At 46.6% G+C, this 27,186-nt stretch overlaps 1 protein-coding gene across 6 annotated transcripts in view; it reads right to left on the bottom strand.

Annotated features, from left to right (window-relative positions):
* NOP53 (NOP53 ribosome biogenesis factor) overlaps positions 1–26,922 on the bottom strand; it is a 91,932-nt gene extending 65,010 nt beyond the window's left edge. For 5 of the 6 annotated variants that reach the window (XM_085863300.1, XM_085863291.1, XM_085863276.1 and 2 more), the window contains exons 1-12: positions 26,731–26,922; positions 26,285–26,349; positions 18,334–18,409; positions 17,973–18,151; positions 17,733–17,803; positions 17,492–17,587; positions 17,279–17,383; positions 12,123–12,293; positions 10,173–10,348; positions 9,981–10,047; positions 6,252–6,328; positions 6,066–6,122 (exon numbers count right to left, since the gene is read on the bottom strand). In XM_085863300.1, coding sequence (XP_085719426.1) covers positions 6,066–6,122; positions 6,252–6,328; positions 9,981–10,047; positions 10,173–10,348; positions 12,123–12,293; positions 17,279–17,383; positions 17,492–17,587; positions 17,733–17,803; positions 17,973–18,151; positions 18,334–18,409; positions 26,285–26,349; positions 26,731–26,891 — 1,301 coding nt within the window. In that variant the 5' untranslated portion in view covers positions 26,892–26,922. Of the gene's footprint in view, positions 1–6,065; positions 6,123–6,251; positions 6,329–9,216; positions 9,690–9,980; positions 10,048–10,172; positions 10,349–12,122; positions 12,294–17,278; positions 17,384–17,491; positions 17,588–17,732; positions 17,804–17,972; positions 18,152–18,333; positions 18,410–26,284; positions 26,350–26,730 lie in introns of those variants that run through there. The other variant, XM_085863316.1, reaches the window with a different exon arrangement.
* Positions 26,923–27,186: the final 264 nt, after the last annotated feature.

The following is a 27,186-nucleotide window of genomic DNA, read 5'->3' on the forward strand; positions in this document are numbered from 1 at the left end:
CAGGAACAAGGGGAGGGAGTATGCCCCCTTGAGGCGGATCACGACCAGGTGAGTTCGGTCGTGCTTTGCGAGGTTGAGGGGAGGAGTGCTGCGAACGGGTGCACGGAGAGCTTGGGGGGTGTAGAGGCCCCGGAGACCCTTGTGGGGACACGAATCCCCAGTGTGGTTGTCCCTGTGTGTGTGGTGCAAGGTGTGAGTGCGTCCCCGTGTGTGGAAGCGACCCCGTGTGTGAGTGGTGTGGTGGCGATGGTGCCGGAGTGCGTGCTTCCCAGCACGCCGTGTGTGGATGAGGCACCGCGGGTTAGTGCCCCCGCGTGTGTGGATGGAACGGCCAGTGTGGATGAGGAACCGCGGGTTAGTGCCCCCGCGTGTGTGGGTGAGGCACCGTGTGTGGATGAGGCACGGAGTGTGGATGAGGCACCGCGGGTGAGTTCCCCCGCATGCGTGAGTGAACGGCCGTGTGCAAGGTCGCTGTGTGCAAGGGAGACCGTGTGTGTGAGAGAGCGGTATGAGAGGGAGATGTCGGTCGGCATGCGGGAGCACGCAGCCGCGTCTCCCCGTGTGAATGTGATGGAGTGGACTGTGTGCGTCGTAACACGCAGGTGTGCGTGGGTTGAATGGCGACGACGGCGACATGGGAGGAACGAAAGCCGAGTAGCGGCTGTAGTTGTTTCGGGGACCGTGCCGGGTTCGCCCAGCAGTGAGCACGCGGTTCGTGCTGTGCAACGCACGAGACCACCACGTGCTCGCTTGCGAGAGTGAAGTCCCGGTCCGGAAACGCACGCGGTGGATTTGCCGATCCCGCGGACGGACAAAGTTTAGGCAGGTAAACGGATTTGGACCAACGGGTTCTCCACGCGATCGTGTGTGTTAAGCTCCAACGGGCAAAGCACATGTGTTCGCGTGGGGAACCCCTCGAAATGTGGGGCTTGTGTTTTTTTTTATGCGCACGGTGACATCATGGCTGCACGTGTGGTTGGAATCCGGCAGGAGGGGTATCTCTGCCGGATGGTAGCGTCCAAGGAGGGACGAGGAACACGTGCAGCTGCATGACGTCACGGGCAGGTGCAAAGTGCGCGAGCTCTGAGTTGCCGCGCTGGCGCTGCGCATGTAGAAAAAAAAAAAAAAAGGGAGAACAAGCCTCACTTTCGGGTGCAAAGGATTCCTGGGCAAGGGGTGAAAGACCCCCTTGACCTGGGCACAGGATGAAAACTAGTTAGGGGGAAGGGTTAGCTTAGTTAGACCGACTTCATGGGGCAGGGGTAAGTCCTCATGGAGTCCGTGGAATGGATTAGTTAGAGGGATTGTAGCCAGATTTAGGTTGGGAAATAAAATGATTTATTTGGAGACATGGACAGACTTGTGAATGTGTAGTGGGGACGTAGCTTAGCTACGTAGTGTTAAAAGGAACGTGCTATAGTTTAAGGGACGACGTGGGAGCACGAGTTAGTTAGAAGGATGGCAGAGTTCAGCGGTGTGCGTGTTGAAGAGTTGGTGAGTTGTGAGGTGAGTACTTGTTGAGTGAGTGAGGCCAGCGGGTCTGTGTGTATGGAGTGAATGGGGAATGCATGGTGCGATGAGTGATTGGGGGGAGGAGTGACTCCCGCCCAAGGGACCCCGGGGTCAGAGTAAAGTGAGTTAGGGGGTTAGTCAAATTGAAAAATGGAGGTCGTTTTGTTGTTGGTGGGAAAGTAGGCTCGAGACCCATTTGGAGGGGTGCAGGAGCCCTGTTGACGGGCTTGGGAGCGTGGCTGCGAAAGGTGAGTATCGCTGAGTGGGTACCCCGGGCACCAGGCTAGTCGGCCGCGGTAGGCCATGGGCCCATGGGGGGCCGGGATAGCGTAGTGGGCACGGGTGCGCCTGCTTGGTGCGGGGGCCCGGGGCGCCATTAGCCGCGTGGGCAGTGTTGTGGGCACGGGTGACCCTCGGAAAGGGGCCCGGGAGGCCGGCCTGCCACGTGTGCGTTTCAGGGGAGGTGCCATGGGGGGCACTCCGCGGTGTTAGGGAGCTGGTAGGCTCGGAGGCAGTGTAGTGCCCGGGGGTGCCATAGCGGGAGAATCGGCAGAGGGTCGTGCCTGCCAAAGGGAGCCACGTGTCCCAGCCAGGAGACCGTGTGAGGGCACGGAGAGAAAATTGGGGGGCGAGGCCCGAAATTGTAAGGACACCAACACAGGCGACGGGAATCTGGGTTGTTAGAACCAATAGTTTAAGCGAGAGGCGCTTGTTGAAAGCCCCGGGGTAGTTTAACAGTTAAATGGTCAGGGTAGATTAGGAGATGTACCCCTCCACACCATCCATCCCCTCACTCTCGTTGTGGGCCGCTGGACCCACTTTGGGTTATAGATCGCCGAACTCTGGGGAGGCCATTCTGAGGCTTGAATTGGGCCTCGACACAGGATGTTAGCTCTCCCTTGTTCCCCTCCGGGAAGGGAACGTAGGGGTTGGGAGTAGGCGAGGTGACAGGATAGGTTAGCCGAACAAGGACGATAAAGGGGGTTAGGGGACGATTTATAGTGGGGAAGTAAAAATAAAAACAACAAAAAAATAAGTTGGGGCTAAATTGGGGTTTGACAAATTAAGGGAGTGGGTATGTACAGTGACAGGCAAAGGCGATAGGTGGGAGGGAGACAGGTAGGTAGGTCCGAGCCCGCCTTCTGAGTGGCCAGGACCACCGCACTCCCTCCACTGAACGGCAGAGGCCGGCTCACTTCATCGGCAGCTGTTGTTGTGCTGCAAGGCCTGTACCGGCCAGTTCATCTGCGGGCTGTGTTTGCCTGCAGCGGCCTTCTTCTGCGGGCTGTGTTTGCCTGCTGCCTTTGCCATGCCATGCCCACTGCCCACGTTCACCAGCCCCGTTCAATTTTTGCTTTGCCCCCCCCCTGTTCATTTCCATGTGCGCCAGGATCAAGGCAACAGTTTGCAAGCTGCGAGAACTGCCCTGTTGGCAGCTACAACACGGGCCTGCAGTGGCGGCCCGTGCACCGTGTTTGTGTCCATGCATCCATTCGTTGTGCTCATTGCGTGTGCCACTTGAGCTGGCACGGAGACTGCGTTTGTGCAGCGCATGCACCGTTGTGGTTCACTGCATTCAGTTCAAACCGTTCATGCATCCATTCGTTGTGCTCATTGCGTGTGCCACTTGAGCTGGCACGGAGACTACGTTTGTGCGGCCCATGCACCGTTGTGGTTCACTGAGTTCAGTTCAAAAGGGAAGGCCTTGGACTGCGTGTGAGCAGCCAGCCACGTTCCCTGTCACCTGCATTGTTTTGAGTCAGAGACTGCATGCGGGCAGCCTGGCTCCCTGCTAACTGCTTTTCTTTTGCAGAGTTCAATGATCCTGGGCCATGGTTTAGTGTAAAATTTGTAAGTTAAGGTTAAGATGTACTGTAAATATGAGTGCGCCCCCGGCATGTCTGTCTAGCGCCGGCAATTTTATTTAAGTCGTCCGTGTGAGTGAGTTTGTTTAGATAGTTACGCAGCCCTCAGGTTATTTATTTTGGGGACACGAATACCATGAATGTCGCACTCAGGGATCCGTAGGTAAAATGTACTAGGGGAAAACTACACATGATGGCACACAAAAATTTGACGACTCGGGACGAGTCTGTAAAAAGGGAAGGGGGTAGTGTTGTGGTTACCAAATTCGCAAACCACCATTCAGGTCCCTTAGGTGAGGTATCTCGGTAAGTGCATGTGTAGTTAGGCGCAAACCCGTTGTCTAGTGGGAATACATGTCATTTATGCGAGCTGCGACTCTTCAGGATAGCCGTTTTTCTTTTACTATCTTTATTTTGGACCAACCGCCATGATTACCACCACAACCACAACATCAACCACCAACCACAACGCCGCTTCACCACAACCGCCACGACCTTCCCGTCACACCTCGCAACCGTAGCATCGCCACCGTTCTTGCCCCGCTGTGGGTACCGGTGTTGGATTCGTGCAGAGCGCGCGTCGAACAGCGTGTACAAAATCACGGATTTTGTGCTTCAAAAACGGATCAAAAACGACACGCCCACTTTTTGCCGTCCAATCGGTGAGCGAGGGGCGATTTGGCCCCGCCTCCAGAACGATCGATATATGCAAATTTGTGGATCAAAAAGCCTTCACGCCCACTTTTTCTCGGGCCAATGGGGAGCGAGGTGAAAGGTCAAAGGGAGGGGGTCAAAGGCGAAGCTACGGGGGGATAAAAGGACGGTGTTCGTCAGTCAGCAGAACGAGAAGGAGTCGGAACGGGGAGAAGAGTGTGGAAGACTGGGGCCCGAAGCCTGCAGTAGCTGGAGAAGCTGAAGAGAGTCGAACGAGGGGAGCCCAAAGAAGAGTCCAGGGTGGAGAGTCCAGAGGCGGAGAGGCGGCAGCGGCGAAGGCAGACGAGGGGGTGCTCGCGTCGGTGCCAGGAGCTGCACGCCCGAGGGAGGCCGGCAGCGCGACCTGGCCGAGGTGGAGACGCACACCAGGGATAATAAAGATCCTCTATACCCCGAGCATCAGCAACCCCCTCCTGTTTTCCCCCCGCGCTGAGATAGTGCGACCAAGGGGGCCCCGTTCCCACCCCCTGCCAGGCACTGTCCGCGAGGCCCGCGGAGTGAGGCGCCATCGCCGCTCCGCGTCTCATCACCAGACGGGTAGGCGCGACCCGGTCTCGGCCTCAGGCCCGCCTCATTCTTGAGGATATTCTTTTCCTTGGTTTTGGGTATGTGTTGTCGGCGCCGTCTGTGAAGTAGAATTGTATAAGTGTTGCCGTGTGCTCGGTAGTCGGTATTAGCTCTGCACTGTGTTTTCACTTTTATATTTGCTTTTTGTGTAAATGAAATTGTGTTTTCTTTTTTTTTGTGTGCATTTGGTGGAATTGTATTTGTGTGCTTCCCGTGTGCCGCGAATAAATGTGCTTTATTGTTGAACTGTTCTCCCGCTTCGCTTCGTCTTTTCCCCCATTGAACCCTCATCTTGCTTCACGTAAAGGGTTGGTAGTGGGCTGAGTACGCCCGATAATTAATCGAACCGTCGAGGTCGACGATAACACCGCTCGGTTATTCTGATAGTACGGAACGGGTCGCTTAAGTGGCCCGTGTCCGAAGTCGACCTGCGGCGAGGTGCGATCGCCCGGTCTACCCTCCGCGTGGGTACTTAGGTAGGTCGAATTTGGCGAGCAACCCTATCCCACGCGGGGGCTGATTGGCTCGATCGCGGTGAGACCAAAAGGTCCACCCGTGACTGGTTCCCGGCGTTAGTCCGAGAGGGTCACGACTGGATTGTCCGTCCGGTGGGCGACGTGCCGCGATTCGAGTTACGTGGCCGTTCGCACGCCGGCGGGCGCGAAATCCGCAACAATATATTTGGGGGATGATCTGACATGGTGATTAACAACCACCTTGATGCCCTGGGTGAAAGAATGATTGAACAGATTGAGGAAGTTAGTTCCACAGGTGAGAGAAGAGAGGAATAAATGAATAGAGGTGAGCATGGATTTTTTTATATTCTTGCAATGGAAAAAAACAAAAAAAAACAGGGCTGTCCCTACTCTTGCTGTGAGCACCCAACTATCAGAACATTCAATACCTGCAACTCGTCCTGCACTGTTGTTCAGCATAGTTGTGTACAATCGTTGATTTAGTGTGCCATACAATACAAAGTGTTTGTGCTGCCGAATCAGTTTCTTGGCAAGGGTTATCGTGGGTGGTTTGCCATTGCATTCCCAGAGTTCTTTGTACATGCTTCATCCTTTTTAAATGCTGAATGTCAAGGAAGAAACACACTTAATTTTGGATTCTTTGGTATGACTCGGCCGGGGTTCGAACCACCGACTTTCCAAACTCAACGTGGATGTTCCAACCATTCCGCCACCACGGCTGCTTCGTTTGAATAGAGATGTACTTAATTTTTGTCCGGTTAACCACAACTATTTATTTTCCTTATTCGTCACATCGGGCAATACTTTGTCATGATGAAAATGCAGATAAAATAGTCCCTCTTAACACATCTCAATATTATTACCCCCTCCACCACCTCTTCCAAAAAAATAAAATAAATTTTAAAAAAAAGAAGAGATAGATATTGCTTACGTTATTTCACGATAAGCCCTCTTCTCTTGGAACTTCACCTTGTATTTCCGCCTTAACCTGTAATGCACAGCACACGGAGATCAGCTCACATCTTTTATCCATGGAACTGTGTCCAAATGACAGCCACAAAACATTTAACCAAAGCAGTGAAAGGAGATGCAATTCAAGTTACCGGAAAAGACTTACTTTGCTCTTTGCCGCGGTTCAATAATGTTTCTCCTTTGAAAACTCTTAAACCGGTCTTTGAGAAGGTTTCCTTCAGGCTAAAGGAGTGAGAGGGTAAGAGAAACAGACTTACAAAAGGAAGAGATACCACCAGGCGGGCAGAAGGGGGAGGGGGGGACAAGAGGGGGACCAAAAAAAGTCGGGCTGACCAGGTGTCTTGGAGGTATACACACTTGCCTCAGTCGTCTAACCTGGGTTTGAATCCCGACCAAGCTCGAAACTGTCACCCCAATGTTTCAGAGGCATGGCGATTCATCATTGTGTGTGCTGTCCCTCGGATAAACGTGAAACTGGGCGTCCCGACTGCTTGCGTCAGTTGATGGATGCTCAAGATTACATGGGCTCCTTCGCAAAGAGTAGGTGAGCTATCACCAGCACCCTCAACAAATTACAAATTCCTGCTCTAACCTCCAGTAGACATTGCATCAGTGGCACAGCAACACCCTCAGCCAATGTTGATATTCAAAATAAGAAAAAAATATCAGCAGTGATCAAACCAACATGTGACAATATGGAGCTTTCCCAATGAGAACTTAGTTTTTGCAGTCTTCTCAGCATTTTCAAATTAATCTCCAAGCCAATACCCAAACAAGTACGAGAGACAAATAGGTAAATGGTATCAAAAGTGCAGTGTTGCAGTTCATCACGTGGAACAGTACTCGTTGGAGCGCATACCTCTGCCAGGCTGAACAGTTTACGTGCTGTATCCCACGGATAGGCCAGATACGGATCTTCACCAAAATCAAACCAATTCTTCCTTGTCATACACCCAACCTACTCATCAAATTTCATCCAAATCCATCGATAACTTTTTGAAACCATGCTGTGTATCGATTTCATCCCGATCTCTCAATGGTTTTATTTATTTATTCGTATGCAGCCCATAGCTGCTTGGCTGCATCATCTTCTGGGGGTGCAGTTGTGCCGCTGATGCAATGCCCCATTACTCGTAAGCTGGTACTTATTTTGCTGACCTTGGAAGGATAGCAGGCTGAGTCAACCCACCTAATGTTGATTCAACAATCCGACAGGGGCTTGAACTCAAGACCCGACGATCTCAAACCAGCCACCTCAACTGTTCAGCCAACACCAGGTTTCTCTCGGTGGTGAAGAATCACCTTCAAAGTTCTAGTATCCAGATCCAGATCCTCACCAAAATCAAATCAACTTGTCTTCATCACACACTCAACCTGTCCACCAAGTTTCAATTGAGTCCGTCTATAACCTTTTGAGATATCCTGCTCACAGACAAACAAGGCTGAGTGCAGGGTGGGTGCCTTCACCAGAAAATTAATTGGTGTTGAGTGACATGTCAATCATATACTCAACCATCATGTTGGTTGCACAAAGACAAACTGCAACCACCCACCCCCACAGAAACAAAGAAAGCGAGAGGGGGAGCACTCGTAGAGTGCAAAACCTCCGCCGCCAACACTGCTTGGTCACTTAAGTGAACCTGACATCCTATTCATTGTAGGTCAAAACGGATCACTCCACTGAACCACGTTTGAAGGAACTAAACTAGATCAACGTGCATGTAGAAATGGCAAAAAAAAAAAAAACCCGAAATTTTTTTGGGGAAAAAAAGGTGCAAATTTTTTTTTCCTCCAACAAATTTTTTTGGGGGTTGGAAATCACTTAAAACATGTAGAAATGCAAAAAAAAAAAATTCAAATATTTTTCAAATAAAATGAAATTTTTTTGAAAAAAGTTGCAAAATTGTTTTTTTTTCCTCCAACAATTTTATATTTTTGTTGGAAATCACTTAAAACATGTAGAAATGCAAAAACAAAACAAAATTCAAATATTTTTTTCAAAATGGCTGCCATAGCGGCCATATTGGACTTTGGACCAAGTCCAAAATCTTATGGCATGATCCTTGGACCATACCTAATCCCCCCACCAGGTTTCGTCGAAATCCGTCCAGGAGTTTTTCCGTAATACCGTTCACAAACAAACAAACAGACAGGGGTGAAAACAGTAACCTCCATCCATCTTCGATGGCGGAGGTTAACTAGAGGGGGAGCACTCGGAAGAGTGCAAAACCTCCGCCACCAATACTGCAAGGTCACTCAAGTGAACCTGATATCCTGTTTATTCAATTTGACGTTAACAGTGCTCACAGAGTTATAGTTTGCAACTTTCCCTTTTACTTTTAACTTTTACATACTCAATTCATTCGTCATAACTAGATTCCTTGAGACAGAAATTGATTTTACGTGGGTATATCCACCTGAAGTTCCAAAATCAGCTGCAATTATAATTTTGGCATGTTTTTTTTTTTTGGAAATAACTTATAACATGTAGAAATGCAAATAAAAATCAAAATTTTGATGAAAAAAATTTGGCAAATTGTTTTCTTTTTTCGGGAGGGGGGTGGGGGGGGGGTTGGAAATCACTGAAAACATGTTTCAATGCAAAAAAAAAGAAATCGAAATTTTGTTGAAACAAAAGTTGCAAAAAAATTTTTCTCTAACAATTTTTTTTTGGGGGGGGGGGGTTGGAAATCATTTAAAACATGTAGAAATGCAAAAATAAAAAAAATCATATTTTTTCAAATTGGCCAAAATCTAATGGCATGATCCTTGGACCATACATAATCCCCCCACCAAGATTCGTCGAAATCCGTCCAGGATTTTTTTCCGTAATACTGTTCACAAACAAACAAACAAGCAGTCATAGACTGATACTTACGAAATCATCAACTTGACCTCTGACCTTGTCTAATAAAAGCTGTCTCTCGATAAAGTAGCGACGCAAACCAGAAGTTTCTACAATGATTCTGTACCAAACCAAAAATCGTAACGTCGACCGAAGCAAAAATCTCCATTTCTCCACGCAATTATTTAATATTATTTTATCAGTCACAAAACCGTAATATTCGGCCATTCACCAACAATCTTTACATAATCCGACGGCTCAGCGAGTCAGGCATGCGATGATAACCTTTATTGGGATAAAAAAAAGACTTTAAACACCATCTCTATCGAAAACACCGTCAGCGCGCACACGGAAAAGCATACGTGACTCAACGACACGTCTGCTCGAGTGCACTGTATCACGTGACAACCCGTGACGCGCGAGTGAAATATTTTTATACAGTGTTAAAACGTCTCCAAAACATCAGATTTTTACCAGAATTTCGACAACCGAGTTTTAAGCATCCTAAGCGATCGCAAAAACCGAAGACAAAATTAAAATCGAAGTTAAAACGAACTCGTAACGTCGAGCGAAGCAAAAATACTCCATTTCTCCACATGAATTTACAGAATTATGTTTGACCTCACTGTGACCTTTGACCGATTTTGACCAAAATCTAATCAGCACTAGCCATCACCCTCCTGAATCACGTGGTGTAATTTTACATTGGTAGCTTCTTCCGTTCTCGAGTTATCGTGCCTACAAACACACAAACAAACAAACACACAAACAGAGGACGGAAGTGATCAATATACTTATGAAATCTTTAGATTTCTTAAGTAACAAACAAACAGAAACGGAAGTGATCAATAAACTTACGAAATCTTTAGATTTCTTAAGTAACAAACAAACAGAAAGGGGTGAAAACGGTAACCTCCATCCATCTTCGATGGCGGAAGTTAACAAGGCAGCAGTTCGCTCACCATTTCAACAAAAGATCTTGAAAGTTAGGAATGAACAAACATTTTCAGAAAAATTTGTAAGTCTTACCTTGAGTTCAAGCAAAGAGCCACGCAACTCGGAGGTGAGTTTCACATCGATATCGGGTTCCTGAAACCTGAAGGAAACAAAACGTGAAAGAATTGGCATCTTCACATTTTGCAGCAAGGATTTAGCATCCGAGCACAAGACCTAACACGACCAAGGCCCTTCAATACGCCCGTTTTCAACCAACCAACTCACAGGAATGGGCCCAAACGCCGAGGTTGATCAACTTGTTGGAGACATTTGAGGCGCCGCCGCTGCCTGAGTATAGCGCGGTTGTGCAAAACCACCTCAACCTCTTTCCGCACCGCACGCAGTCGGAACAGGTCCTGCTTCCGCAAAAGGACTGTACGCTCCTCCGCACGTTTCCTTAACTGTACGCACACACAGCATGACAAGTCATATATTGTCCCCCCCCCCCCCTCTGCCATTTCACTAGTCTTAAATCTGTGAGAAGAAAGAAAGATATTCAACTATATGTTGTTTACAGGCAGCACCTTCTCTTTTTTAACCAGATTTTCTTTCTCCAGCAGTGGATGTGTTTCCTGATACCCATGGACTAAAAGTAGTTTTTGAAATCTTTGCTGCTGCACCCGATCACATTCGTGCTCAGGTCCGAACACCCGATGATGGCGTTGTTTGTCCATGTTCCATCCTTTTAAATGCGGAGCATCAAGCAGCACATTCTGTTTAAGTCTTTGGTTGGCTATGTTCAGGGTTTTAGCCACCGACCTCACAGACTCAGAGCAGACGCTCTAACCATGATGCTACCAATGCTGGTTAGAAGACACAAGAATCATCATCACACCATTTGAAAGCCTTTATCCCTGAGCAGAGGTCAGCTTTTTGCGGGCTCCAATCATGGTACCCTTTCTTGTGGCAATGTTTTTACGGCCGGATGCCCTTCCTGACGCCAACCCTTTAGTTGCCTTCGACACGCACGCATAATTACCAGTATAGTGGTGCTCATTTCTCCGACCTTTGGAAGGATGACAGGCTGAGCCAACCCCTCTGATGTTAATTCATTGGCAAGCCGGGCTCGAACTCAGGACCCCGAGGATCCCAAGCCATCGCCTTAACCACAAAGCCACACCAGGCTCATTAGAAGACACAAGAATAACCCTGCCAAATGACCAATTAATCACTTTCCCTCCGAAAGTTGAGAAACCAAAATGTTCCACATTTCAAATTGTACATAAATTGTGTTTTTAACGATGTGATTAAATCAGTAAAATACATTTCAAAATGTTAGAATGTACTACTATTATCACCACCTCAATTATTCCCACCTTGGGTTGGCCTGGCCTGACATTAGACTGAAGGTGACAGCAATTTACAATTTGTCCAGGATGTCAGCAATAACTCACTGCTCCTCACAAAAAAAAATTAATAAAAATAAAATAAAAAGTGGCAACTTTAACATCCACAAACTATTGCTAGGAGATGGGACATCCAGATGAACATGCATCCGAGGGATGGCAAACTTTGTGATGAAACGTGCTCCCCGCGAAGCACCAGTCCGGCATTTTGCAGTCGGGGCAGCATTCAAACTCAGAGAGCTCGGGTAAGTGCACTTCAGCACCATCCTGTCAGATGTCAGTTCATGTTAAAATACCACAGGAAATCTTAATCTAGCAATCAAGCATGGCTGACATGATCAAGACGGTTTACGCTTCACTTCCTGCCCTCAACCCGGAGAGTTTTAGGCCCACATGGCCTATTCTCTCTCCCCCCAGGTGTCCTGGCTCTCACCATCGCCTGACCCCTCTACAAGGGAGGCTCAGAGCGCAAGGATAGCTCATCCTCGGGCAGGAAGAAATTGTGAGTGTTTTGGAAGCTTTTTAAAAATCACTGGGTATTATTACAACAAAACAAAACATTGCCGTCATCCTAAACAGACTTCCCAGCATTGTTTATTCAACCACAATGTGTGCTGTTCGTTTTATATTTTGTCATATTCTCAAATCAAACCATGAAAGAGCTTAAAGTTGGTGACCAAACCTCATTAAAAAAGTGTCAAAGTATGAGGTGCAGCACAATGATATTTCCCTTAGCCCCTTTGTCTTTCAGTCACCGTCACTTCATTTCCATCAATAGCCATCATCGATCATTGGCGCTCACCAAGCTCGACGCACTGGCCTTACCCACCTCGGCCTTTATCTCGCGTTCTTTCCGTCGCTGCTGCTTTGTCTTCTTGTCATCTCGACTAACAGACCGTGCAACCACCTCCTCCACCACAACCACCTCCTCCTCCTCCTCCTCCTCCTCCTCATCAGACTCTTGTACAAGTCCTTCAATAATCTCCATATGATGGGACTCCTGGTGAGAGAGGGAGAGCAGAGTGAAGGATGCAGTGAGTCAGGGGCAAAACATGGAGGGTGATAGTCATTGGAGCTTGGTACCATCATACTAAAATATGCAACTTGGTATCTGGTTGTCTGACTCTGACTATCTCATTGCGATACATTCGATCATTTACTCATCCAATCTCAACCAAACTTGACAGAAGGAATAAGGGTCACACAATGGAGGTTGAAGTGACCTCATTTGTCCCCACCACCCACTTTCTCCAAAGGGGTTTTCCGCCTTGGACGAAATCTCTGATGGGGTGTATATCCATGTTAAGATGGTTAATCGTGGCATTTTCCAAAGCTGCTTCTAAAAACAAATGTAACGAGAGAGTTCATATAATAAGACACCTCGCACAATGTTACTTCAATTTTCATAAAATAATTATTTAAATGATCGTTTAAAAAATATCTGAAAGTTTAGTGCAATTGAAGTCGTCCAGGTCAGTCCCAAACACACCCATTTATACACCACCCCGTTGAACGTTTATTTAAATTGAAGTACGTAATGCAAAACTGAAGGTTTTTGGAACTATTATGAAGGTGATTTGTGTTCTACAGTGTTCAGGTATTTAATTCAATTTCAATAAAATTATCATCACCATTTTAAAGCCTTTTTACTTGAACAGGGGTCAGCTTTTTGCGGGCTCCAATCATGGTACCCTTTCTTGTGGCAATGTTTTTTACGGCCGGATGCCCTTCCTGGCGCCAACCCTTTAGTCGCCTTTGACATACAGGGATAATTACCAGTATACTGGTGCTCATTTCACCGACCTCAGAAGGATGACAGGCTGAGTCAACCCCCCTGATGTTAATTCAGTGGCCAGCAGAGCTCAAACTCAGGACCCCGAGGATCTCAAGCCACCACCCTAACCACCAAGCCAAACACCAGGCAAGTAATTCAATTTAAATAAAATAAAGATTGTAAAAGTCATACAAATAAATAAATTCCGGTTTTTCTGCCATTTTCCACAGTGTCGATTGCATCACCCCATCCAACACATTACATTAGTTATTCATGCTTGTTGTTTGTCTCCATTATGACATCCTTAAAAACAGTAAGTATCCTGTTTGGAGTGATGTTCTATTTTGTTTGACTGTCAGGTAGGCAGAGAGAGAGAGAGAGAGAGAGAGAGAGAGAGAGAGAGTAAACTGTGTCATCTCACTCCTCTCTGCGCGTGTACAATATGGACAAATTCTGAGCCAACGTACGGGAAAACAAGACTTATCTTCCTATTTATGTTCCGATTTGTGATCAAAATATAACATTCCATTTAAACAAGTGAAATCCTTCAATACAGCGCGTGTGGTGAAGCAAATGAGTACACTAATGTTAAAATATGCAATTTATGCTTTTTTCAGTTGAAAAACAATTAAAAAGCGTCCTTAATATTTGAAATGTAAAAATCTTGTTATTATTGTGATAAGCACCTTTTATGTAACAGAAGGAATGAAATCGTTCGATACAGCGTGGCAGGGGGCCGCAAAAGAATGATGTAAAATAAGAAGAACTTAGCTTTCAGCGTTCGGCGCGAAATGCCATTGTGGGCGGAAATGACGTCTTTCGTTCATTCGTACATGAGAGGGGAGCGTTTCTTGGTTTTTTTTCCGTCAATCAATAAATTCAATGGTTTTCACATATATAACACATTAGTTTCACAAATTTCCATTGAAATACTCGGGTATTTCCGTCAATTGTCGCCATTTCCGTCGAGGTTACGCACTGCCATCTACCGGACGGTCGTTATTGGCTCACTTGAGGCACGTGGGGAGGGGGGGGGGGACACCGGGGACATTTCAAATTCAGTGCAATTGTATACAGCGCACGCGCTGTAATAAGTTGATCCTCGATCATAAACTGAAAAGACAGACGGACGGAAATGAACCAATTGCTAAGCACTGCTTTTTGCTTCACGTGCAGGGTAACAACAATCATGATAACAAAATATTAATGTTATTTCAAAACAATACTGTATTTATACTAATATCCCCTCAACCAAGTGGTTTTTTTTCCTCCTTGGGCAAATGTCGTGTTCACGTGTATGAATAGTGTTACGGCTGTGGAAATTCGCAAACCACCATTCAGGGCCCGTAGGTGAGATAACTCTAAGTACATGTGTAGTTAACCCCAAACCCGTTGTTTAGAGGAATTTATGTGATTCATTCAAGCTGCGACGCTTTGAGATAGCCGTTTTTCTGTTCTATCTTTATTTTGAACCAACCACATCTCAACCGCCATCACACAACAACCACCTTAAACACCACACCAGCCATCGTCACCAACTACAACCACGCTCCAACCCTCAGACAACAACGCCAACAGCCACGACCTTTACCTTCACAACTCAATCCCGCAAACATCGCATCACCGTCAGTCCCAAACGGCACCATAACCATCAAACCACCACCGATAAACCCTCCACCATCCTCACCTCTCTCCTTCTACGGCCATTCCCGTACCACCTGTGAACACTGAGCGTCGGGCTGTCTTGGGCTCGTTCAGCGATACGCACCGAGCCGCGAGCGCAAATAGCGGCCTTTCCGAGGGAGAATTCGGATCAAGAACGATACACGCCCACTTCTGATCCGTCCAATTAGCAAGCGCGGAGCGGCTTGGACCCGCCTCCAGGCTCGTCGGTGTGAAATCGATATATGCAAATTCTAGGATCATGGGAGGTTCACGCCCACTTTTCCTCCATCCAATTGGCGAGAGTGGCTCCGCCCCCGAGGTCATCCTGATCCGGATATTTGCATATTGTTTTCTCCTGCTGGCCTATAAAACGGCGAGCGCAAGGTGGCAGTAGCAGAGTGTGGCAGTAGCAATGTGTGTCGGCAGGGCAGAGTGAGTCGAGTCATCGGTGTGGCAGAGAGTGGAGTCGGGTGGCGAAGTCATCGGTGTGGCATCGAGTTGGGTTCTGCAGTCGGCTGTGGAGAGTTGCGGGAAGAGGCAAAGGAGCTCGGGTCCGAGGCGAGAAGGACGGCGGTCGGCGACGAGGTCGCGGTGTGAGATCGCTCGTCGCGGGACCCAAGCCAGCCATTCTCCTCCCCCAGGGCATCAACAATTCCCCTTTTCCCCCGTGCTGAGATAGTGCAAAAAGGGGGCCCCGTTCCCACCACACTCCAAACGTCGTGCCAACGAAACCCGCCAAGGAGCACGGAGTCGGGGCAGAGTCACGCGGCCACATCTGCGGCTCGTCTGCCAACGCGTCACGAGGACGCGGGTAGGACCCCCACTGGTCTCACGGACCTGGCCGCTCCTCCAGGTCACGCGCACATATTGGCCTCCAGGCCTGTCTGCCCCCTTGTCTATGAGGGTGGCTTCTTTCCTTTGCTTTTGAGTAACTGTGTGTCGGCGCCGTCTGTAAAGTAAAACTGTACAAGTGTTGCCGTGTGTACGCGTATTCGGTAGTAACTCTGCGTCATTGTTTCTTTTGTTTTAACTGCAACATGTGCATTTTGACTGTTTGACTGTATATGTGTGCTTTCCGTGTGTCGCGTAATAAATGTGCATTGTGTGAACTGTTTTCCCATTTCGCTTCGTCTTTTCTTCATTGACCCTCCATCCTGCTTCACGTAAAGGGTTCGTAGTGGGCTTAATGCACCCGATAATTAATCGGAACTGTCGAGGCCGATGATAACACCGCTCGGTTATCACTGTAGCACGGAACGGACCGCTTAAGCGGTTTATGTCCGGAGTCGGCCTGTGACGTGGTGCGATCGCCCGGTCGACCATTCGCGCAGGTACTTGGGTAGATCGAATTTGGCGAGCAACCCTATCCTGCGCAGGTGGGCAATTGGCACGATCGTGGTGAGGTTAAATCCCCACCCGTGACTAGCTCCCGGCGTTGGTCCGAGAGGGTCACGACTGAATTGTCCGTCCGGTGGGCGACGTTCCGCGATCCGAGTTACGTGGCCGTCCGCACGCCGGCGGGCACGAATTCGCACAATAGCTTATCGTGGCGTTGTGTGAAGCACCCCTTCCGAAAGTAAAAAATATATATATAAACACAAACACGTATGATTACCTTTTTAAAGTCACGACTGCTGCTGAACACAAAGCTGAAAGGGAGGAAACCTGACGTTCTTGAAGCAGATGCTTATCGCATCCCCCACAGACTAAAGGATCTGAGCCTAGATCTACTGTAATCTATATACCCCCCCCCCCCAGAGAGGATAACAACATGGTGTTGAAGTATCGATAGAAATGTGCATACATAATGGCATGCTGGTGCATTTTATTTACATCAAAATGTCCCCCCCCCCAATCGACAGCTCCCTCGGCCAATTATCAATGTCTATGCATTTCCAGCAAGTGTTACAAATGTTTCCTTGCAGAGCCATCTCTCGATGCCTTTAGAATAGTTTTTGAAAATGGAACTTGTTTGTTTGTTTTAAATCCCCAATGTATACACTTTTTTTTAATCTCTATTAGCAAAATACATTTATATTGCATTTGTGCAGTATCAGGATACTCCATTTTAAACAATCTTCCTTATGTGATTCAAAACAAAGTGAAAATTGACACCATTGAACTTTAACACAGTACTGCTCTCCCCTTTGGGCATGTATTCAAGCACCACATCTGTATCTCCTGGAATCTATGGGATGTGAGACTCTTAACATTGTTGGTATTTTCCGTAACGAAGCCGAAACGGAAGGCCTGTTGCCCTCACATCGCGGACAGGTCGGTCCCTCTCCAAACTCCCTCTGCTAATTCCCAATTGAGGCCTCAACTGCCCCCACTGTCACTGTGGTAACCTTTTACCATAATCACCCAGATCTTCCATGAATCTAGATTTTGAGGTTGGGGGAGGCCTCCAGCAAATCAAACATTGCACAGTACACTTAAGACTCCAAGAAGTTGAAATCTGGCAAAAATAAAAAGTGCAAGATAATGCAGGGTCCTCTCAACAGGCACGACTTCAGTACAACATCAGAGCACGTATTTTACCTTACCTCTGTGGCAAGTTGCTTCCTTTGTGGCAACTGCACTTTTTTCTGCAACTTCTCATTTTCCTGAAGCTTCTTCACCTCTATCAAGTGGGCCTCACGCAATACATCCTGCAGGAACCAGTCATTGCAAATGTATGAGCTGATGTCAGATCCTTGGTCCAACCGTGCCACGGGTCACAATGCGGTAAAAGCTCCCGTACAATATAAAACACTTACCTGATGGTGCTCGAAGCTGGGATTGTAGGAGCAGCCAGGATGTGGAACCTCCACGTGAACGAGACCTGATGGTTTCAGTTTGCGTAAAGCTGGGGTCTACGAGGATAGAATGGATATAATATGGCCTGTGTTGTATGCAAAAACAAAATTTTAATTTTCTTGTGAGTTCCAGACCAGTTGTAGCACATGGTAGAGCCATTCATTCATGGGGTAAGTGTTGGAGAAAAAGTGAAAGTTCAACCTTTGGGGGCTTTTTCATCGTTTTCTCCAGGTACCATGGATCTTGGCCGATAAACTTCTGAACAAGCGGACCTATGGATATGACAGAGAAGTGAGGGAAATGGAATACCACACTCAAAATAAACAAACAAAAATAAATAAATAAGAGAGACGTGGAAGAATACAATATGGGTGCAAGAAAGGTACAGCAATTCTTAAAATGAGTCAATAAAAAGCTAATCAGCTTTACATCACAACACACCAGAATCATCCCAAAGGTCATAAAAATCTTTTTCCAGCACATGTTCTTTAACCAGTGGCTTTGAAAGGGGCAGATTTTGTTTCCGCCGGCGCAGAAGCAAGCCCCTTGCATGCAGTCGGGCTTGCATCTCGAAGTGACGGCGAAGCTTGCGACCATTTTGTACCTGGTGCGACTGGACGCTGAAAAAGAGTCACAAAGCCTTTGCTTGGTTTTCATGTGAAGGTAAGACAGCAGCTCAAAAAACTGCCACACAACAACTAAAAAGTCGAGCCAAGTGGATGCAAAATAAAACTCATCTGCCAACACGCATGGATGTGTCTAAAGCCACAAAAGATAACGGACAAAATAAAGGATAACACACTTTATTGGGGGTTTCACCATGGAATTAGGTCGTAAAAGTGTGTCAATTTTCAAAGGCTTGTTCTTCAGCTTGCCCCCTGTAAAAATCAAGAGATACGTATTATATGGGAAGGTAAACACACGGGAAGAAAACAAAATAATATGAGAAGCAAGAGCCTTATATTGGACGGCAGAGAAACAGAAACTAGAGGGGGAAGCAGTCGGGAGAGTGAAAAACCTCCGCCGCCAATACTGCTGGGTCACTCAAGTGAACCTTATATCTTATTCATTAAATATGATGTCAACAGTGCTGACAGTTATAGTTCTTTTCTCCGACATTTTTTTTGGGGTGGGGGGGGGAGTTGGAAATCACTGAAAACATGTAGAAATGCAAAAAAAAGAAATCGAAATTTTGTTGAAAAAAAAAAGTTGCAAAAATTTTTTTTTCTCAAAATTTTTTTTGGGGGAGGGGGTTGGAAATCACTTAAAACGTAGAAATGCAAAAAAAAAAAAATTTTCTCCAACAATTTTTTTTTGGGGGGGGGGGACAAAGTCCAAAATCTAATGGCATGATCCTTGGACCATACTAACCCCCCCCCACCAAGTTTCGTCCAGATCTGTCGAGGAGTTTTTCCGTAATACTGTTCACAATCAAACAAACAACCAAAGAAACAGAAAGGGGTGAAAACAGTAACCTCCGATCTTCGATGGCGGAGGTTAATAAACTAGAGGGGGAGCACTCTGTAGAGTGCAAAACCTCCGCCGCCAATACTGCTTGGTTACTCAAGTGAACCTGATATCCTATTCATTCAATTTGACGTCAACAGTGCTCATAGAGTTATAGTTTGCAACTTTCCCTTTTACTTTTAACTTTCAGCCATAGCGGCCATATTGGACTTTGGACCAAGTCCAAAATCTAATGGCATGATCCTTGGACCATACCTAATCCCCCCACCAAGTTTCGTCGAAATCCGTCGAGGAGTTTTTCCGTAATACTGTTCACAAACAAACAAACAAACAAGCAGTCATAGACTGGGACTAACGAAATCGTCAACTTGACCTCTGACCTTGTCGAATAAAAGCTGTCTCCAGAGAAGGTAGCGACGCAAACCAGAAGTTTCTTCGATGATTCTGTGCCAAACCATCATAAATCGAATGTTTGACCTCACTGTGACCTTGACCTTTGACCGATTTTGACTAAATCTAATCAGCGCGAGCCATCACCCTCCTGAATCACGTGGTGTAATTTGACATTGGTAGCTTCTTCCATTCGCGAGTTATAATTTTTTTTTTGATGTTTGACCTCACTGTGACCTTGGTCACTCAAGTGAACCTGATATCCTATTCATTCAATTTGATGTCAACAGTGCTCACAGAGTTATAGTTTGCAACTTTCCCTTTTACTTTTAACTTTTACATACTCAATTCATTCTTCATAACTTGATTCCTTGAGACAGAAACTTTGACAGATTTTGACCAAAATCTAATCAGCGCCAGCCATCACCCTCCTGAATAACGTGGTCTAATTTGACATTGGTAGCTTCTTCCGTTCTCGAGTTATAACTTTTTTTGGATGTTTGACCTCACTGTGACCTTGACCTTTGACCGATTTTGACTAAAATCTAATCAGCACTAGCCATCACCCTCCTGAATCACGTGGTGTAATTTGACATTGGTTGCTTCTTCCTTTCTTGAGTTATCGTGCCGACAAACAAACAAACACACAAACAAGCAGTCATAGACTGGTACTTACAAAATCGTCAACTTGACCTCTGACCTTGTCGAATAACAGTCGTCTCCAGAGAAGGTAGCGAAGCAAACCAGAAGTTTCTACGATGATTCTGTACCAAACCATGAAAATCGAATGTTTTGGATGTTTGACCTCACTGTGAACTTGACCTTTGACAGATTTTGACCAAAATCTAAACAGCACGAGCCATCACCCTCCTGAATCACGAGGTGTAATTTGACATTGGTAGCTTCTTCCGTTCTCGAGTTATCTGTACCAAACCATCAAAAATCGAATATTTGACCTCACTGTGACCTTGGCCTTTGACAGATTTTGACCAAAATCTAAACAGCACGAGCAATCACCCTCCTGAATCACGTGGTGTAATTTGACATTGGTAGCTCCTTCCGTTGTTGAGTTATCGTGCCTACAAACAAACAAACAAACCCACAAACAAACAGAAACAGAAGTCATCAATATACTTACGAAATCTTTAGATTTCGTAAGTAACAAGCAGTCATAGACTGGTACTTACGAAATCGGCAACTTGACCTCTGACCTTGTCTAATAAAAGCTGTCTCTCGAGAAGGTAGCGACGCAAACAAGAAGTTTCTACGATTATTCTGTTCCAAACCATCAAAAATTGAATGTTTTGGATGTTTGACCTCACTGTGACCTTGACCTTTGACCGATTTCGACCAAAATGTAATCAGCACTAGCCATCACCCTCCTGAATCATGTGGTGTAATTTGACATTGGTAGCTTCTTCCGTTCTCGAGTTATCTGTACCAAACCATCAAAAATCGAATATTTGACCTCACTGTGACCTTGGCCTTTGACCGATTTTGACCAAAATCTAAACAGCACGAGCCATCACCCTCCTGAATCACGTGGTGTAATTTGACATTGGTAGCTCCTTCCTTTGTTGAGTTATCGTGCCTACAAACAAACAAACAAACCCACAAACAAACAGAAACAGAAGTCATCAATATACTTACGAAATCTTTAGATTTCGTAAGTGACAAGCAGTCATAGACTGGTACTTACGAAATCGGCAACTTGACCTCTGACCTTGTCTAATAAAAGCTGTCTCTCGAGAAGGTAGCGACGCAAACAAGAAGTTTCTACGATTATTCTGTACCAAACCATCAAAAATTGAATGTTTTGGATGTTTGACCTCACTGTGACCTTGACCTTTGACCGATTTCGACCAAAATGTAATCAGCACTAGCCACCACCCTCCTGAATCACGTGGTGTAATTTGACATTGGTAGCTTCTTCCATTCTCCAGTTATTATGCCGACAAACAAACAAACAAACAAACAAACAAGCAGTCATAGACTGGTACTTACGAAATCGTCAACTCGACCTCAGACCTTGTCTCATAAAAGCTGTCTCGAGAGAAGGTAGCGACGCAAACCAGAAGTTTCTAAGATGATTCTGTACCAAACATCAAAAATCGAATGTTTGACCTCACTGTGACCTTGACCTTTGACCGATTTTGACCAAAATCTAATCAGCGCGAGCCATCACCCTCCTGAATCACGTGGTGTAATATGACATTGGTAGCTTCTTCCGTTCTCAAGTTATCTGCACCAAACCATCAAAAATCGAATATTTGACCTCACTGTGACCTTGACCTTTGACCGATTTTGACCAAAATCTAATCAGCACGAGCCATCACCCTCCTGAATCACGTGGTGTAATTTGACATTGGTAGCTTCTTCCGTTCTCAAGTTATCGTGCCAACAAACAAACAAGCAGTCATAGAGTGGTACTTACGAAATTGTCAACTTTACCTCTGACCTTGTCTAATCAAAGCTGTCTCTCGAGAAGGTAGCAACGCAAACCAGAAGTTTCTACAATGATTCTGTATCAAACCATCAAAAATCGAATGTTTTGGATGTTTGACCTCACTGTGACCTTGACTTTGACCGATTTTGACTAAAATCTAATCAGCACTTGCCACCACCCTCTTGAATCACATGGTGTAATTTGACATTGGTAGCGTCTTCCGTTCTCGAGTTATCATTTTTTGGATGTTTGACCTCACTGTGATCTTGACTTTTGACAGATTTTGACCAAAATCTATTCAGCACGAGCCATCACCCTCCTGAATCATGTGGTGTAATTTGACATTGGTAGCTTCTTACGTTCTCGAGTTATCGTGCCTACAAACAAACAAACAAACAAATATACAAACAAACAAACAGAAACGGAAGTCATCAATATACTTACGAAATCTTTAGATTTCGTAAATAACAAACAAGCAGTCATAGACTGGTACTTAGGAAATTGTCAACTTGACCTCTGACCTTGTCTAATAAAAGCTGTCTCTCGAGAAGGTAGCGACGCAAACCAGAAGTTTCTACGATGATTCTGTATCAAACCATCAAAAATCGTAACGTCGACCGAAGCAAAAATCTCCATTTCTCCACGCAATTATACCTTAACATAACTCAACGACGCGTCTGCTCGAGCGCAGTGCATCATGGGACGACCCTGACGCGTCGAATGAAATATTTTTTATACAATCTTAAAAAGTCTCCAAAACATCCGATTTTTACCAGAATTTCGACAACCGAGTTTTAAGCGTCCTAAGCGATCCCAAAAACCGAAGACAAAATTAAAATCGAAGTTAAAACGAACTCGTAACATCGAGCGAAGCAAAAATACTCCATTTCTCCACGTGAATTTACGGAATTATGTTTGACCTCACTGTGACCTTGACCTTTTGACCGATTTTGACCAAAATCTAATCAGCACGAGCCATTACCCTCCTGAATTAAGTGGTGTAATTTGACATTGGTAGCTTCTTCCGTTCTCGAGTTATCGTGCCTACAAACAAGCAAACAAACAAACAAACAAACAAACAGAAACGGAAGGCATCAATATACTTACGAAATCTTTAGATTTCGGAAGTAACAAACACAAACAAACAAACAAACAGAAACGTAAGTGATCAATATTCTTCCGAAATCTTTAGATTTTGTAAGAAACAAACAGACAACGGTGAAAACAGTAACCTCCGTCCATCTTCGATGGCGGAGGTTAAATATGGAGAAAATAATTAATTAAGGAGAAAAGCTCTTGCATCAGACCCACCCCACCGCAGCACGTCAAGTGTGAGATGAACCGTGATTTTTTTTTATTTAACTATCTATAATTCCAGCAATCTCTGTGTGTGTCTGTCTGCGACCGCTGTTTCGCAACGACCAGCGGTCCGATCCGATTGAAACTTGCCAGGAATATTGCTGGGGACCCGCGGATGTGCCTTTTCAAGGTTTGATATTAATCGGCCAAGCGGTTCCCAAGTTACGGCCATTTATCTGTCAACCAATCACAAGACACAGTGCTATGACATCACGAATGATGTCACAATTAATGTTTATTTATTTATTTCTCACGATTGACGTCACAATTCTTCTTTTTTGTTTGGTATGACGTCACAATCGACGCTGGGGACCTGAGTATGTGCCTTTTCAAGGTTTGATATTGCTCTTCATCCGTTTCAGCTGTTTCCCAAGGTTTGAAATCTGTTTTTTCCCAAGGTTTGAATTAATTGTTCAAATTATTAATTAATCCCAAGGTTTAAATTTTCCCAAGGGAAACTTGTTTCCCAAGGGTTTGAAAGCTGTTTTTTCCCAAGGTTTGAATTAATTGTTGTGATTGGTAGACATTTGTGAATACATTTACAGAGAGAGGGGGCGAGAGAGGGGGGCGGGAGAGGGGGGCGGGAGAGGGGGCGGGAGAGGGGGCGGGAGAGGGGGCGGGAGAGGGGGCGGGAGAGGGGCGGGAGAGGGGGCGGGAGAGGGGCGGGAGGGGGGGGAGGGGCGGGAGGGGCGGGAGGGGGGAGAGAGGGGCGGGAGAGGGGGAGAGAGGGGGAGAGAGAGGGAGAGAGAGGGAGAGAGGGGAGAGAGAGGGGGCGAGAGGGGGCGAGAGGGGGCGAGAGGGGGCGAGAGGGGGCGAGAGGGGGCGAGAGGGGGCGAGAGAGGGGGCGAGAGGGGGCGAGAGGGGGCGAGAGGCGAGAGGGAGAGGTGGCGAGAGGTGGCGAGAGGTGGCGAGAGGTGGCGAGAGGTGGCGAGAGGTGGGGAGAGGCGGCGAGAGGGGGCGAGAGGGGGGGCAGAGGGGTAGAGGGGTCGAGAGGGGTCGAGAGGGGTCGAGAGGGGTCGAGAGGGGTCGAGAGGGGTCGAGAGGGGTCGAGAGGGGTCGAGAGGGGTCGAGAGGGGTCGAGAGGGGTCGAGAGGGGTCGAGAGGGGTCGAGAGGGGGGCGAGAGGGGGGCGAGAGGGGGCGAGAGGGGGCGAGAGGGGGGCGAGAGGGGGGCGAGAGGGGGGCGAGAGGGGGGCGAGAGGGGGCGAGAGGGGGGCGAGAGGGGGCGAGAGGGGGGCGAGAGGGGGGCGAGAGGGGGGCGAGAGGGGGGCGAGAGGGGGGCGAGAGGGGGGCGAGAGAGGGGCGAGAGAGGGGACGGGAGAGGGGACGGGAGAGAAGGTGAGAGTGGGGGCGAGAGAGAGGGGCGAGAGAGAGGGGGGAGGGAGGAGGGGAGAGACAAGGGGGGAGAGAGGAGGGGCGAGACTAGGGGAGAGAGGAGGGGCAAGATGAGGGGGGAGAGAGGAGGGGCGAGACTAGGGGGAGAGAGGGGGGGCAAGAGAGGGGGTGAGAGAAGGGGGCGAGAGAGGGGGTGAGAGAAGGGGGCGAGAGAGAGGGGCGTCACAATTCTTCTTCTTCGTTTGATGACGTCACAATTGATGCTGGGGACCTGAGTATGTTTCCCAGGTGTTTCCCAAGTTATGGCCATTTATGATACGGTTGGTCCGATCTAATTGAAACAATGCCCCAATCCAGTCGTCATTTACGAGAGCGAAGGATCGAAGCTGCACATACTGGCACGCACCTACGGGCCCGCACGAGTATTACTAAACCTCTCATCTTGTATGTATGTATGTTCCCGAAATACAGCCAAAACGGTACACGATAGCGCAAAAATTTTTGGCCCCCCTTACCATTCTCCTGCGGTGTGCAGTATGAAGTTTCGTTCAAATCGAGCAACGAAAAAAATTATTAAAAAATAAATTCCCGATTTAGTCAACTACTCTTCCGGATTATTTGATCAATGCAAACCTCAGGTGTATAGTTTGCAGGAGCCATCTTTTTTTTTTTCTTGAAATTATGTTTTTTTTTTTGTTTTTTTTTTTCATCAACCGCTGTCACAACGGGAACCCAACGTGTTCACGGGTCGTCTCGTAGAATATAAAATTGCTCCCATATTTCTATATTTATTTAACATTCAGCTTCAATATGTCTGTCCAAGCCACAACCTTTTCACAATTTGACCTTTGGTCATCAAATCTTCAACAAACCTTCATTATGGACATATGCAGAACACAAATCAATAAAATTTACAATTTTTCTAAACTGTCAGTTGCATCAAGTTTACTCCGAGGGTTTGGGAGGTTTAAGAGCAGTACGCGGAGTGAGAAATGGAGTTCTTGATGTGCAGTGAGACTCCACCGCCAGGAAGTGCTTTTGGTCGATCCAATCGGAGGAGAAAAAAAAAGTCAGGGACGTTCGGTGTGAGGAAGGATTCTGTTAAACAAATGATGTCCGGTTTATCGACAGCAGTCTGCATTGAGAGATCTGTCAACTTGGAGCTGAGACCTCAGATGTTTGAGGTCCACACATTTAGGGGCAATTTAGGAGTAAATTTATGTTGTACTTACTTTCCTCTTTTGTTTAGTATTACTTTTCCTCATTAAATTGTATCATTTGTGATCTATTAACCTTTTACATATGGAGAATTGGAACGCTGGAATGCATTTCCTGCATTTAGTTCATTCTTTAGTTCATTCTCTTTTGATGCATTTAGTTCATTCTCTGGGAAACAGGCGATTAATTCAAGTTGTAGCAGTTCAAGTCGTGTTTTTTCAAGGAATGTAACCCCGATTTAAACTGTTCAGCAACAGGATATTGGTGAGGAATCACTTAAAAATTTAATGTATCCAGATCCAGATCTTCACCAAAATCTAATCAGTTCATCCCATCAAACACCAAAGCTGTATACCCAGTTTCAAACAAATCCGGCCAGAACTTTGACATATCCAGTTCACAGGCAGAGACAGGGGTAAAAACATAACCTCCTTCCACCTTCGGTTGCGAACGCAATTAACCACAACTTGGACCTTTCCCATGTTTATTCGCATCTCCAAATCATCGATATCGAACTCGCAAGTCAGAAACATCCTTCACCTTTTCGCTTCTTTCGTTTATCCACAAAGAAGATCTCGTCGTCTCGCTTCTCGCGGACCAAACCCCTGCAGGCAGCGGAACATCGGGATGACAATCACAGCAGCAATGTGCACCTTCTTTACATCTCCTCAAAACCAACACTTCTTAGCGACATAATCATCATCATCATTCACACACTCGTGCACATCTGTGCAATTAAATGTGCCGGCGATGGCTCGCCTTCTCTTTGCCAAGGACACGTGGGTCCTTTAACGTCCACCAACTAACGCTGGAATCCGAGGGATGGGACGGCACACAAGTTGATGAAACACCGGGATGCCGGTTTTTAGGTGGTTCGCGATTCGAACCTCGGCTGCACAGCTTCGAGGCAAATATGCGTACCTCTACTCTCGAGCCTCTCGGCCCGGCCATCCCACCGAAATCAGACCTGAGAGCAAAAAGCTTACCCCACCGTCCTCTCCTGGAGTCGCACATCGTCAAGAAACTCCTCCACATCCCGCACGTCGCTGTACTTTCTCCAATTCTTCTTCTTATGTTTGTTCACACGCCTGTGCCGAGAGATCTCAAGCACACGCTCAGAAATCTGCAGCCCAGTCGCAGCCGCCATTTTACCGGATATGACGTCATCAACACGGAGGATATATTTCATTTTTTTTTGTCTCAAGGGCGTTCAAGGCGAAGGTATATAAATCCTCTCAGAAGTTTGAAGGTAGAAGTGCAAAAGACATTCGGTGTTACACATAACCCGAGACGACTTGCGAAAAAAAAAAAAATATGCGTGGTGAGTGCCGACCAAGCTAACGTAAATGCTGCGATACACCTCAAGAGGTATTGACGAAGCTCGGAATCAAACCGCTTGATGTAGAAAATATGACGAAAAAATCAAAACAAACAAAAAATAC

Source organism: Eptatretus burgeri, chromosome 2 (genome assembly GCF_056783735.1).
Source record: "Eptatretus burgeri isolate ZD-2024b chromosome 2, Ebu_testis_v1, whole genome shotgun sequence".
In the NCBI taxonomy this organism is placed as follows: domain Eukaryota; kingdom Metazoa; phylum Chordata; class Myxini; order Myxiniformes; family Myxinidae; genus Eptatretus; species Eptatretus burgeri.